This window comes from Ranitomeya imitator, chromosome 3 (assembly GCF_032444005.1).
Source record: "Ranitomeya imitator isolate aRanImi1 chromosome 3, aRanImi1.pri, whole genome shotgun sequence".
Taxonomy (NCBI): domain Eukaryota; kingdom Metazoa; phylum Chordata; class Amphibia; order Anura; family Dendrobatidae; genus Ranitomeya; species Ranitomeya imitator.
Window position 1 is genome coordinate 824,025,163 of NC_091284.1, and position 15,323 is coordinate 824,040,485.

The 15,323-nt window shown below is 47.9% G+C and overlaps 1 protein-coding gene across 1 annotated transcript in view; it reads right to left on the minus strand.

Moving 5' to 3' along the window:
• Window positions 1–257: 257 nt before the first annotated feature.
• The window catches only part of KLHL35 (kelch like family member 35), a 30,533-nt gene continuing 15,467 nt past the window's right edge, over window positions 258–15,323 (minus strand). Inside the window, exons 2-7 of the mRNA XM_069759401.1 lie at window positions 9,116–10,003; window positions 8,699–8,883; window positions 8,444–8,562; window positions 7,941–8,129; window positions 7,206–7,394; window positions 258–1,635 (exon numbers count right to left, since the gene is read on the minus strand). Coding sequence (XP_069615502.1) covers window positions 1,447–1,635; window positions 7,206–7,394; window positions 7,941–8,129; window positions 8,444–8,562; window positions 8,699–8,883; window positions 9,116–10,003 — 1,759 coding nt within the window. The 3' untranslated portion in view covers window positions 258–1,446. The remainder of the gene's footprint in view (window positions 1,636–7,205; window positions 7,395–7,940; window positions 8,130–8,443; window positions 8,563–8,698; window positions 8,884–9,115; window positions 10,004–15,323) is intronic.

Here is a 15,323-nt window from a genome sequence, read left to right on the forward strand (position 1 = left end):
CTTGCTGGCACTATGAGGAGGACACTGGCATTAGTAAAGGGGGCACTCTTGCTGGCACTATGAGGAGGACACTGGCATTAGTAAAGGGGGCACTCTTGCTGGCACTATGAGGACTGGCATTAGTAATGGGGGCACTCTCGTTGCACTATGAGGAGGACACTGGCATTAGTAATGGGGGCACTCTTGCTGGCACTATGAGGAGGACACTGGCATTAGTAATGGGGGCACTCTCTTGCTGGCACTATTAGGAGGACTCTGGCATTAGTAATGGGGGCATTCTCTTGCTGGCACTATGAGGAGGACTGGCATTAGTAATGGGAGCACTCTCGTGGCACTATGAGGAGGACTCTGGCATTAGTAATGGGGGCACTCTCTTGCTGGCACTATGAGGAGGACTCTGGCATTAGTAATGGGGGGCACTCTCTTGCTGGCACCATGAGGTATCTCTCTGGCATTAGTAAAGGGGGCACTCTCTTGCTGGCACTATGAGGAGGACACTTGGATTAGTAATGGGGGCACTCTCTTGTGGCACTATGAGGAGGTGTCTCTGGCATCAGTAATGAGGGCACTGCCAGACATTAGTAATGGGGGCACTCTCTGGTGGCACTATGAGAAGGAATCTGGCGTTAGTTATGGGGGCACTCTCTTGCTGACACTATGAGGAGGCATTAGTAATGGGGGCACTCTCTGGCATTAGTAATGGGGGGCAATCTCTGACATTAGTAATGGGGGCACTCTCTGGCTTTGTCTTTTGAACTCATTACTGTCTAAAGAGGCACCCTGGCACTGGTAACGGAGGTATTCTTTTGCTATCAATACTGCGGGGGTTCACTGGTCGCTGCACGCTGGCATTGTTGGGGCTCTGGACCGTACTGTGTATAGGGCCCCTGTACACGGAGTCTGGTACTGTCTGTCTGCTGGTCTATGCCTTATGGCACTTTTTAATGGCACAGTGTCAGCCCACACTGGCGGTATAATAAGCTCATATTCTTATAGAGATCGCACCTTTACTGTTCTAATCTCTAACTTTAATCCCATATGCTAATTAGGTGCTCGGTGCACCCTGGGTGTGTCCAGGAGACTCCACTCTCGCCCAGGCAAGTCAGTGCTGTCAGTCACCAGTGAGGGAGGTGGGACATGCACAACCATGGGTGGAATGGGGCGTGGAGCCTGGGGTGCACTGGGGGCGGGGTCAATGTGAAGGCGGGGCTTCTACGTCTATTACCAGTGATGTCTCCCCAGTTTTGGCATTTCACAGAAGGACATGGATCTCCTGACACTACGACATGCTAAGTAACAATATAACACCGTATATAATACACCACGCTACACGCAGAGCGGACGGACGTCTCCGCCGCAGGAGAACGCCGACCGTCCACAACATCGCATTCAGAGTATCGGGAAATTATCAAATGAAGTCCATGGTCCCGAGAGGTCTCCAGAGCGTCAGCCGGCCCCCCGGTGCAGGATGGTGACGCAGCCATGGTAGCTGGTGCCGCGCTGCAGGGGCGGCGCCGCATCAACCTGTCCGGTTCTGGGATCAAACACAAAAGCGTTTTCTGTTCCTTCGCCGTTTTCGTCTCTGCCGCCCAGTATGTACATTTTACCGCCACACACCGTCACACCGCAGCTCTCCTGCACACACACAACCAGAAAGTAAGACTAGAATATAGCGGAGGTAAGAAGGTCACATCCCAGGTCTAAAGGCTCAAACATGGCCGACCGGGGAGATAATCATAAAGGGTCATAAAAGCCTGGAAAGGGTAAATGGAGGTGTATGGAAACCATCAACAAGAAGGATGGCTGATTCTGAAGGCTCATGGTGGACAGGCGAAAATTGTCCAAACTCCCCAATCTCGGTCAACAATGTGTGTCTGGAGGGTCCGGACGTCAGATGTCGTCGGGGGGAAGAGTTCATTGTGCTCCATTCTTTGTTCTGACAGTAGATAAATATCTGCCGGAGGGACAAAGGGGTCTAAGGGTGCAGAGGGGTCTGCAGGGGACAAAGGGGTCTAAGGGTGCAGAGGGGTCTGCAGGGGACAAAGGGGGGGTCTAAGCGTGCAGAGTGGTCTGCAGGGGATAAAGGGGTCTAAGAGTGCAGAGGGGTCTGCAGAGGACAAAGGGGTCTAAGGGTGCAGAGGGGTCTGCAGGAGATAAAGGGGTCTAAGGGTGCAGAGGGGTCTGCAGGGGACAAAGGGGTCTAAGGGTGCAGAGGGGTCTGCAGGGTGCAGAGGGGTCTGCAGAGGACAAAGGGGGTCTAAGGGTGCAGAGGGGTCTGCAGGGGACAAAAGGGTCTAAGGGTGAAGAGTAGTGATGAGCGAGTGTACTCGTTGCTCGGGTTTTCCAGAGCACGCTCGGGTGATCTCCGTGTATTTGTTAGTGTTCGGAGATTTAGTTTTCATCCCTGCAGCTGAATGATTTACAGCTACTACCCAGCCTGAGTACATGTGGGGGTTGCCTGATTGCTAGGGAATCCCCACATGTATCCCCACCTCACTAACACACCCCTCCCCCTGTCTGACCACAACCTACTGACATTCTCCTCCCTCTCCTCTCCTAGTGTGCAACCCCCACTCCACAAACTCACTCACCCTCGCAGAAATCTCAAACATCTCAACTTACAATCACTCTCTGAGTCCCTTCTCTGTTGTGAATTCTGTGGCTGAATTCACTCCTGTGGTCACAAGTGGTACTGCAGCTTCTGAGCTTCCTTCCTCAGGTGTTCTGGTGAGCTCATTAGCTGCTTCGTTACTTAACTCCACCTGATGTTGCTATCCTTGCTCCTAGTCAATGTTCCAGTGTTGGATCTGAGCTTCTCCTGATTGTTCCTGTGACCTGCTGCTCTGTATAGCTAAGTGCTTTTTTGCTATTTTGTTGCCTTTTTTCTGTCCAGCTTGTCTTTTGTTTTGCTGGAAGCTCTGAGACGCAAAGGGTGTACCGCCGTGCCGTTAGTCCGGCACGGTGGGTCTTTTTTGCCCCCTTTGCGTGGGTTTCGCTTTAGGGTTTTTTGTAGACTGCAAAGTTCGCTTTACTGTCCTCGCTCTGTCTAAGAATATCGGGCCCCACTTTTCTGAATCTATTTCATCCCTACGTTTTGTCTTTTCATCTTACTCACAGTCATTATATGTGGGGGGCTGCCTTTTCCTTTGGGGTATTTCTCTGGGGGCAAGTCAGGCCTATTTTTCTATCTTCAGGCTAGCTAGTTTCTTAGGCTGTGCCGAGTTGCATAGGTAGTGGTTAGGCGCAATCCACAGCCACTTTTAGTTGTGTTTAGGATAGGATCAGGTGTGCAGTCTACAGAGTTTCCACGTCTCAGAGCTCGTTCTTTTGTTTTTGGGTATTTGTCAGATCACTGTGTGCGCTCTGATCGCTAGGCACACTGTGTCTCTGGATTGCCTTCATTACACCTTTCATTAGCAGACATAACACTTCTCCCTCTCACAGACATAGCTTCCCTTCATGACACAGATGCTGCTGCCACTTTTTATAACACCACAATAACAACAACACTCGATTCGGCCGCCCCACTCATGCATAGTAAAACTCGTACAATTAACAGGCAGCCCTGGCTGACCAGCCTGACCAAAGAATTGAGACGGGCTTCCAGGATTGCTGAGCGGAGATGGAAGCGATCCCACTCTGCCGACCACTTCACTGCATACAAGCAGTCCCTCGCCAGCTTCAAGTCTGCGCTCACTGCCGCAAAACAAACTTACTTCTCATCCCTCATATCCTCCCTGTCCCACAACCCTAAACAGCTTTTCAACACTTTCAATTCTCTACTCCGTCCCCCCGCACCTCCTCCCTCCCCCCTCATTTCTGCTGATGACTTCGCCTCTTTCTTTAAACAGAAGATCGATACGATCAGAGAAAGCTTTGGCCCACAGCGCCCACTGCCCCTCTTAGCTGCTCAACCCTGCTCCTCCAAAACCAGCTTCTCCACCATGACAGAAGATCAGCTCTCCACCCTCCTGTCAAGATCACACCTCACCACCTGCACGCTTGACCCGCTCCCATCCCACCTCATCCCTAACCTTTCCACGGTCTTCATCCCAACCCTAACGCACCTCTTCAACCGCTCACTCACAACAGGTGTCTTTCCCTCATCCTTCAAGCATGCCAAGATCACACCCATCCTCAAAAAGCCCTCCCTCGACCCATCCTCTGTGTCTAGCTATCGCCCAATATCTCTTCTCCCTTATGCCTCCAAATTGCTGGAGCAACACGTCCATCTTGAACTGTCCTCCCACTTCTCCTCCTGCTCCCTCTTTGATCGGCTACAATCAGGCTTCCGTTCCCATCACTCAACTGAAACTGCCCTAACTAAAGTCACCAATGACCTACTAACTGCCAGGAGCAAGCGACACTACTCTGTCCTCCTTCTCCTGGACCTGTCTTCTGCCTTTGACACTGTAGACCACTCCCTTTTGCTACAAATCCTCTCATCTCTTAGCATCACAGACTTGGCCCTTTCCTGGATCTCGTCATATCTGACAGACCGAACATTCAGTGTCTCCCTCCCCCACACCACCTCCTCATTTCGCCCCTTGTCAGTCGGTGTTCCTCAAGGCTCTGTTCTAGGCCCCCTACTCTTCTCCATCTACACTTTCGGCCTGGGACAGCTCATAGAATCCCACGGTATGCAGTACCATCTCTACGCTGACGACACGCAGATCTACCTCTCCGGACCTGACCTCTCCTCCTTGCTTACCAAAATCCCGCACTGTCTGTCTGCCATTTCAGCCTTCTTTTCTGCTCGCTTTCTACAACTGAACATGGACAAAACAGAATTCATCATCTTTCCCCATCTCACTCTACCCCTCCACCAGACCTATCCATCAATGTCAATGGCTGCTCACTATCCCCAGTCCCACACGCCCGGTGCCTCGGGGTGATCCTCGACTCTGCCCTCTCTTTCAAGCCACATATCCAAGCCCTTGCCTCCTCCTGTCGTCTCAAACTCAAAAATATTTCCCGGATCCGTGCTTTCCTTGACCGCAACACTGCAAAAACGCTAGTGCATGCCCTTATCATCTCCCGCCTCGACTACTGCAACCTCCTACTCTCTGGACTCCCCTCTAGCACTCTGGCACCACTCCAATCCATCCTACACTCTGCTGCCCGACTAATCCACCTGTCCCCCCGCTATTCCCCAGCCTCTCCCCTGTGTCAAGCCCTTCACTGGCTTCCTATCGCCCAGAGACTCCAGTTCAAAACCCTCACACTGACATACAAAGCCATCCACAACCTGTCTCCTCCATACATCTGTGACATGGTCTCCCGGTACCTACCTACACGCGACCTCCGATCCTCCCAAGACCTCCTTCTCTACTCCCCTCTCATCTCTTCTTCCCATAACCGCATCCAAGACTTCTCCCGTGCTTCCCCCATACTCTGGAACTCTCTACCCCAACACATCAGACTTGCGCCTACCATAGAAACCTTCAAAAAGAACCTGAAGACTCATCTCTTCCAACAAGCCTACAGCCTGCAGTGATCCTCAACCTACTGAACAGCCGCACAGCCAGCTCTTCCCTCTCCTAGTGTATCCTCACCCACCCCCTGCAGACTGTGAGCCCTCGCGGGCAGGGTCCTCCCTCCTCATGTACTCGTGTGCCTTGTTATCTGCTCATGTTTAATGTATTTGTCTATATTTGCCCCGTATTCACATGTAAAGCGCCATGGAATAAATGGCGCTATAAAAATGTATAATAATAATAAATAATAATAATGTATTCAGTTCAGTCTGTAAATCATGCAGCTGAGGCAACGAAAACTAAATCTCTGAGCAGTCACAAATACTCAGAGACCACCCGAGCGTGCTCTGGAAAACCTGAGCAACGAGTATACTCGCTCATCAATAGTGAAGAGGGGTCTGCAGAGGACAAAGAGGTCTAAGGGTGCAGAGGGGTCTGCAGAGGACAAAGAGGTCTAAGGGTGCAGAGGGGTCTGCAGGGGACAAAGGGGTCTAAGGGTGCAGAGGGGTCTGCAGGGGACAAAGGGGTCTAAGGGTGCAGAGGGGTCTGCAGAGGACAAAGGGGGTCTAAGGGTGCAGAGGGGTCTGCAGGGGACAAAGGGGTCTAAGGGTGCAGAGGGGTCTGCAGAGGACAAAGGGGGTCTAAGGGTGCAGAGGGGTCTGCAGAGGACAAAGAGGTCTAAGGGTGCAGAGGGGTCTGCAGGGGACAAAGGGGACAAAGGGGTCTAAGGGTGCAGAGGGGTCTGCAGAGGACAAAGGGGGTCTAAGGGTGCAGAGGGGTCTGCAGAGGACAAAGAGGTCTAAGGGTGCAGAGGGGTCTGCAGGGGACAAAGGGGTCTAAGGGTGCAGAGGGGTCTGCAGGGGACAAAGAGGTCTAAGGGTGCAGAGGGGTCTGCAGGGGACAAAGGGGTCTAAGGGTGCAGAGGGGTCTGCAGAGGACAAAGGGGGTCTAAGGGTGCAGAGGGGTCTGCAGGGGACAAAGGAGTCTAAGGCTAGGTTCACATTGCGTTAAGTGCAGTCCGTTCAGCACATACGCTAACGGACTGCGTTAACGCAAGTGCCGAAAAAGATCGCGTTTATGCGATCGCGCTAGCGCAGATGCTCTATCTGTGCTAGCGGTGACTGACCCAAAAACGCTGCAGACTGCGTCCGAGGGTCCGTCACAGAATGACGGAACATCGCTAACACATGCCGATTATGACATGCGTTAGCGATGCGCTACATAATGGTAGTCGATGGCTGCGCTAACGCATCTGTTACATAGCGTTAGTGCCGCTATGTAAAGGATGCCGTCAGCGGACCGCACTTAACGCAATGTGAACCCAGCCTAAGGATGCAGAAGGGTCTGCAAAGGACAAAGGGGTCTGAGGGTGAAGAGGTGTCTGCAGGGGCATCTAGGGGCACGCAGGGGCGCCTAGGGGCACGCAGGGGCATCTAGGGGCACGCAGGGGCATCTAGGGGCACGCAGGGGAGTCTAGGGGCACGCAGGGGCGTCTAGGGGCACGCAGGGGAGTCTAGGGGCACGCAGGGGCGTCTAGGGGCACGCAGGGGCGTCTAGGGGCACGCAGGGGCGTCTAGGGGCACGCAGGGGCGTCTAGGGGCACGCAGGGGCGTCTAGGGGCACGCAGGGGAGTCTAGGGGCACGCAGGGGAGACTATTGTCTACGGACCCTTCTAACAAGTGAGGATTGTTGGAGGTGGAGAAGCCCTTTAAGTAGGCTGAGACTCACCAGCGCCCCAGGCAGAGATGCCACTTCATTCCACGCATCGGTCTTTGGATTGTAACTGAAGATTTTGCTCAGCAGACCACCGACAACATAGATGAGACCATCCAGCTCTACGCCGTTAATGCATCTCTGAGAGAAAGGCGCCGACGTCTTATACGTCCATGTGTCCGTTTCCGGATCGTAGCACTGCACCTGGAAAGGGTTAATGAAGATTTACAAATTATGGGTCTATTAGGGTCCATCACAGTACGGGGGTCCTGCTACTCTGAAAAGCTGCATGGCCTATGCTGTAGTTTCCTCCGGGTCAGCTGCATTTATTACAAGTTGGATCTCTAGTTTTTCTGATACACAGCTCCAAATCTTCATACGCAGCATCAATAGTAAAAAGTGAAGCGGTGTTTAAATCCCGCTTGCCTTGTCTTGCTAAAGGGGTGTAAATATATTGGAAACTGCCCCATGTAACTCCAAATCCTCTGCTTCCTATTACGTAGTACAGTCTAAAATACTAGATGCAAGCGGCCACCTCTAGGGGGAGCTCTTCTTATATTGATTTATATACTGCCACTAATAAAAAATAATTATACAGTGAGCTCCCTCTAGTGGCAGCTTCGGGAATTTGATGTAACAGTCTTAGCAGAGGACCAGAGTTTGGTGACCCCTTTCCAATAGGATATGCATGATAACCAATGACTAACTCAGCTCTGCTTCAGCTAAAGAACGGCAAAACGACTGCTGTACCTTATCAGTGTTCCCACAATCCTCCACCGCTCCTCCAATAACATACAGCTTGTTCATGCAGGAGACCACAGCGGCCGAGGTCACAGCTTCCAACATGGGAGTCATAGAAGACCAGGAGTTCTTAAATGCGTTGTACCGTTCCACCGACGACAACCTCTTCAGGCCATCAAATCCTCCGACAGAGTAAATCTGTAGAATATAGCCCACCCCCTTTTATAAATTTCTGCAGTATATATTTATACAATGAAAGAGAAAAACTTTGCAACTTTAAAAGCTGAGAATCTTAGCTGGAATTCCCAGGTCTGTCCTGATGGCCCATGGGTCTCTTGATCGCCTCATGCAAAGAGACCCAAGGTCAGGTCAGGAGACCCGCGGTCAGAGCACGGACTGTGCAAATTCAATCTTAGCCCTGATTCATTGTAACAAACCCTGCACCGGGGTGAGGAGGACTAGATCAGGATGAATTTTGGATTTTCAGTAAAATGCATTTTTGTTTTTTTTACCTCTCCCTTAAGAACCGCCATCTTGTGTCTCCAGCGACCTTTATTCAGCGAAGCAACCTTAAGCCAGGAATTTAGCTGAGTACTGAACATCCAGACATCGCTGATGTTAATGTGGCCGCCTGGAGAAGCGAAAGACAAGCGAACGAACAACAGGTGATACAATGTTACAATAGTCTCTGAGGGAAAGACTAGGGTCATCCATATGTATCACAGCTAGAAAAAAAAAAAAGTCCTACAGCGCCACAGATACATCACCTGAGACATAGATATTATTCTTCAGCGTGGTGGCGGCAAACTCCGACTTAGTGTAGCCTGGTATGCTGGGGAGGGTCGTCCATTGACCGCTTTTTGGATGGTAGCACTCGGTATACGGCAGTTTTAGGATTCCTTTTTTATCGCAGCCGCCGATGATAACTATGGCTTCCGACAAGTTCATGAACCTGCAATGAATATAGCCCAGAAAGATCACGATGACATTTATAAATCATCTTCTTAGAAATTAAAGGATGTAAAAAATATTATAAAATCTGAAGAATCTAAGGTGGAACATATTCTGTGTTGTTTCAGGCGCATTTCTTTATTCCTTGTTTCCTTATGTGGTATAAGGGATGGATGTTAATGACCCCAAGAAGACAAACTATGGATTGTATATAAAATCTGCAAATGTCTTACCTTCTCGGTCTCACTCTGAGAGAATTCAGTGGATTTCCCAGGATCAGGTATCTCCGAGCCTCATGAAGTAGAGGGAAACACTCTGGACATTCTTGGATGGTCTTATCCATTTCAACCTTCTCCAAAAAATAAGCTGGATCCATCAAGGGTAACCTCACATGTTCCAGCAGATCCTTCAGAGCTTCCCTTCCTCTGCTTTTATTTTCTTTCACCCACCTCATGACAGCTTCATAGACTGTTTCTTCCTTGCTCACCACAAGGTTGTCACTGGACAAATACTCAGTCAGTTCCTCTTTAGTCAATTCCAGGAACTCCTCATGGCAGGAGACCTCCTCGAAACATTCCAGCATCAGCTTCTTACTTTTCTCCGACAAGGAAATGATGGATAACATGTCTGCAAACTTCATGATGCCCAAACAGTTGGAAGGGTCCAGTTGGCTGTCAAGAAATTTCACGCACTCGTCCCGTAGACTGCAGATGTGAAGAAGATCTGAAGCTTGCAAGATGTCCTCTACATTGTCTTCTTCTATATTAGGGTTCCCTCCGTACATGAAGTCCAGTAGAACATTCATAATTCGAGCCGAGATTTTCTCAATTTTCACAACGCTGAGATTGCTCTCCTTGAGTTTACCACCAAACATGGCCCGGAAATAAGAACTATTGGCAGATAAGACCCCTCGATGACAGGGAAACGTCTGATCTTCTATAAGGAGAACCACGTCAGTGAAAATTCCACTTTGTCTGTAAATGTTTAAGTTCTGCAGTATCTCCTTAGCATGACATGCCCCACTACATGACCTTGTTCGAGCTTTTCTTGTTCTTGGCTCTTGGGTGTATTTTTTGAGACAACAGGAATAGTCTAATTCTTCATCCATGATCTTCTGAACCCTAGATTAGACAACATGAAAATCATTAGAGTCTAGTTTCCTTAGAGGGAAAGTTCACCTTTATATATCACTGAAACATGCCAGAAGATGTCAATGATGGGTCGGGTGGCCTGAGCTCTTACACCCATAGTATGACTCCATCTCTTCCAACTTCTGCACATTAGAGCCCCATTGTGGAATAAATGTTATTTCAAGGAGAGGGTAGAGTTGATATACCAAAGTGTTTGAGAAGCTCCTTAGCCCCTCATACTAAAAACAATTGGTGGTGGATGCAGAGCATAGATCCCTAGAAATAACTTTCGTCTTGAATCTCCTTTTATAGATACAAATATTTGGATGCAATCACGTCATCGTGTTTGATAAGGTGGCAAAACAACCCTGAAAGATCACCACAGTGTCCAAGCAAAGATAGGAATGTTAACCAATTTAAAGTTTTGGTTATACGATACTTTAAAAGTTGGCATTTTTCAACAAGACCAGTTGGACCTTCACCGGTCCGGAGAACAGGGCTCTGAAATGTTGGTGACCACTTAAGTCATTGTCTATGCGACTGACAGAGATAGCTACATGGAGAATCTCCAGCAATCCCTTAAAGCCTGAGCCACAGTTCCATTTTGGCATGGGATTCCTGACCCCCGCTCTTGGGATGGACCCCTATTGACCAGAAAATTGTCACCTACCCTGTGGATAGGCAATGGCTTTCCATGTCTTTGATAACTCTTCATATAGTTATTCCCCTTGCTAGCATATGCCGTCAGATTATCGTTGGTGGAGGTCCGTGCTGTGGGACAATCACTTATCCTAAGAATAAAGGAACTGCAGTTCCGATTTAGCGCTCCATCTTCTATAAACGTTCTCCCAGTCACCGACCAGAAAGGACATCATTCATTTATTTGGGGGGCACGTAGGTGGCCCCAGAGATGACAAAGTCATGTTATATCCCGCTAATATGCTGTCATTTTATCAGATGGATCTAAAGGGTTGTCCATCACCGATCACTTCTTTATCAGGAGGTGAGTGAGGCCAATGACGTCCCGTCTACACATACTTGCACGGTCAGTTGGCATCACGCGTGGTCCTATTCATCCCCAACTGTACATTTACATGGAGCGATATTGGTTCTTATTCACTGCCCCAAAAAGAAGATTCTCCCAAGACATCCAGGAGGAAATCTCCTGGAGGATTTTGGCAAATTTTCGGCGTGCCACCAACACCGGCCTGGACAGAGGCGGGCTGGGCCGGGTGGCAAAAGGCCCTGGACCAAACTCCTGGAATCTCCATCCCATTGTACATTAAAGGTGGATGTTCTAGAGATGTGGTCATCTGCCAAACCTTTGAGAGGTGCCTTGCACATGCCACACTTGCTCAGCTCCCAAACAAATGTTCCAAAAAAGGTTTCCAAGTACAAACGTGATAAAAAAAATAAAAAAAACTGGCAAGGAATTAAAAATCCAAAAATTCTGACCCATAATATATGTAAATAGCGCTGGTCAGAATGTTTGGGATTTATTATTTTAGGCCAGATGTAAACAAATGTAAATATACAGGATACACGTGTCGCAGATCTATGGAGGATGTATGATACAGGGGGTCAGTGATGCGTTCCACGGACACTGACACATGATGACAGCGCCACCGATGATCCGCTGCTCCCACCCTCAATCCCTGCCACGACTGAAAGTGTTAATTACGGCACAACGATTTGGGTCCCATAGTAAGAGAATGTAGCCGCTTCTCCCCAGGCTAACCCCTTCAAGACTGGGACATTTTTTTATTTTTTTTTTTGGCATGTTTATTTATTTTTTCTAGAGCCATAACTTTATTTTTTCACCTTGAGGATTTGTTTTTGCAGGATGAGTTGTAGTTAATGATAAATATTCCTTTCACCATCTAACGTACTAACAACAGGAAAGAATGGCGACAATTTTTTTTTCCCATTACGCCCTTTTTGTTATATTTCCACGAAGCACTTGTTTTTTTTTTTGCACCCCAAGCTGTAGAATTCATTGTTATCATTTTTACATTGTTTTTAGCACATATCATGTTTTGTTTTATTTTTAGTGTATTTTTGAAAAGCAAGGTGACTGGAAAACGTCAATTATCTCGTATAGAAAAAAAATTTCCTCTACAAGGTTTATTGTACAGGTTATTTTTATAGTTGGATAGGTCAAAATTTTACAGACGCAACAATTGAAAAAATATTCATTTTTCATTTCTTTATTTTTGAAACATTATTAACCCTATGATCTATTAATATTTTTAGATAACATTTGTTAATTCATTTTTTTACCTATTTTTTTTAGTCGTTTAGTTATTCTTGAACCTGCGATCATTTGTTCTCTTTTTCTCTAGACTGCACTACTTCAATATTTTAGTAGACTGTTTGCAGGATTATTAGGCAATTTGGGTCGGAATATTTAAGAAAGTCACAGAGCGGTTTTCTCCTCCTCAGGAGAAGATCTCTGTGTGCAGAATGATTGGGCAACCAAATGAAAAACGGAACATTTTCCATCTCAATTGTTTATTTTAATCTGTTACAGTGAGAACATCAATGTACAAAATCCATTTTCAGGAGGTTTGGGAGGTGATTCCGAGTCCATCTTCAACCCAAAAAGGTCCAAAGAGCTCCTCTGTAATAATCGCACCCATAGCACAGGCGTGAGTGGAAGTGGACGTCTGCGCCCGGTACTGATCCAACCAGGGCCCATACATCTGGGTCTTGCTCAGTGGTGGTCGGGCTCAGCCTCCTCACCTCGGCCGTGTCTCTGGGCACTGAACTCCTTGCGCTTCTGGCCTCCAGGTCTGGAATAGGACAGCACTGGAGGATAATGGCTTCCTGGCCGCTTCACATCTGATTCTGCTCATATCTTTGGCAGCTAATCTGTTCTTTTACGTCAACTCGTTTTTTTGCGATCTTGTTGACTAATTTTTTTTTTTAAACTTTTGATGGTTCTGTAATTGTTCCAATATCTGAGCAATTTCTAAGCAATTCACCTATGTAGTTCACCGCAATCTGGACCTTATAGGAGTACCAAGATGGCGGCCACAGGGCCTTTAGTAGGCACCCGGCTGCGATTGCAACATTTTTGCGACATTTATTGTGCTTTGAAAGTGACCTAGAAACTTGATTCTTCTATTTTCTCAGACTTAATAACTTTATTTGCTTTTCCATTCATTGAGCTGAGATCTTTGCATCTTTATGGTTATCACTTTGGGGTCGATACGATATTTTTATCGCTATTGATTGGATTTTTTAATAGAGGTGCAGCGACCGAAAAATGGCAATTCTGGAGTTTCCATTTTTCTCTTTACGGCGTTCACCGATCAGGATAATTATTTTTATGTACAGTGCTCAAACAAATAAAGGGGACACTTAAACAACAGAATATAACTCCAAGTAAATCAGACTGTCCACTTAGGAAGCAACACTGATTGACAATCAATTTCACATGCTGTTGTGCAAATGGAATAGACAACAGATGGAAATTATTGGCAATTATCAAGACACCCTCAATAAAGGAGTGGTTCTGCAGGTGGGGACCACAGACCACATCTCAGTACCAATGCTTTCTGGCTGATGTTTTGGTCACTTTTGAATGTTGGTTGTACTTTCACACTCATGGTGCCATGAGACGGACTCTACAACCCACACAAGTGGCTCAGGTAGTGCAGCTCATCCAGGATGGCACATCAATGCGAGCTGTGGCAAGAAGGTTTGCTGTGTGTCAGTGTAGTGTCCAGAGGCTGGAGGCGCTACCAGGAGACAGGTCAGTACACCAGGAGACGTGGAGGGGGCCGTAGGAGGGCAACAACCCAGCAGCAGGACCGTTACCTCAGCCTTTGTGCAAGAAGGAACAGGAGGAGCACTGCCAGAGCCCTGCAAAATGACCTCCAGCAGGCCACAAATGTGCATGTGTCTGCACAAACGGTTAGAAACCGACTCCATGAGGATGGTCTGAGTGCCTGACGTCCACAGATGGGGGTTGTGCTCACAGCCCAACACCGTGCAGGACGCTTGGCATTTGCCACAGAACACCAGGATTGGCAAATTCGCCACTGGCGCCCTGTGCTCTTCACAGATGAAAGCAGGTTCACACTGAGCACATGTGACAGATGTGACAGAGTCTGGAGACGCCGTGAAGAGCGATCTGCTGCCTGCAACATCCTTCAGCATGACTGGTTTGGCAGTGCGTCAGTAATGGAGTGGGGTGGCATTTCTTTGGAGGGCCGCACAGCCCTCCATGTGCTCACCAGAGGTAGCCTGACTGCCATTAGGTACCGAGATGAGATCCTCAGACCCCTTGTGAGACCATATGCTGGTGCGGTTGGCCCTGGGTTCCTCCTAATGCAGGACAATGCCAGACCTCATGTGGCTGGAGTGTGTCAGCAGTTCCTGCAAGATGAAGGCATTGAAGCTATGGAATGGCCCGCCCGTTCCCCAGACCTGAATCCGATTGAACACATCTGGGACATCATGTCTCGCTCAATCCACCAACGTCACGTTGCACCACAGACTGTCCAGGAGTTGGCGGATGCTTTAGTCCAGGTCTGGGAGGAGATCCCTCAGGAGACCATCCGCCGCCTCATCAGGAGCATGCCCAGACGTTGTAGGGAGGTCATACAGGCACGTGGAGGCCACACACACTACTGAGCATCATTTCCTTGTCTTGAGGCATTTCCACTGAAGTTGGATCAGCCTGTAACTTCATTTTCCACTTTGATTTTGAGCAACATTCCAACTCCAGACCTCCGTGGGATATTAGTTGTGATTACGTTGATCATTTTTAGGTTTTTGTTGTTTTCAACACATTCCACTATGTAATGAATAAAGATTTACAACTGGAATATTTCATTCAGAGATATCTAGGATGTGGGACTTTAGTGTTCGCTCTATGTTTTTGAGCAGTGTATTAATAGATTTGACAATTACGGATGTGGCGATATCAAATATATATTACATTTTAATTTTTAAACTAAGAAAAGGAAGTTTTATATTTGTTTGTATTTTTGAAAACATTGGTTTTTTTTTGTTCCTTTTTTTACTTCCCCTTAGGGGGACTTGAACCTGTGACTGTCTGATCTCTTGTCCTGTGTACTGGAATAGCGCAGTATTGCGGAATACAACATTTTATGTAGTCGCTACAATAAATTCCCCCCCTCATCCTCCGCACAGCGGGGGCCATTTATTATTGTTTCTGCTCCAAAATATTTGTGCCACTTCATTGTCCTAAATATCTACCGCAAATTTCTCCGTGTTTTACACCATTTGTTGCCCCATTTTTGGCACCTACACCAAAACTTAAAACTTTTTAATGTGACGT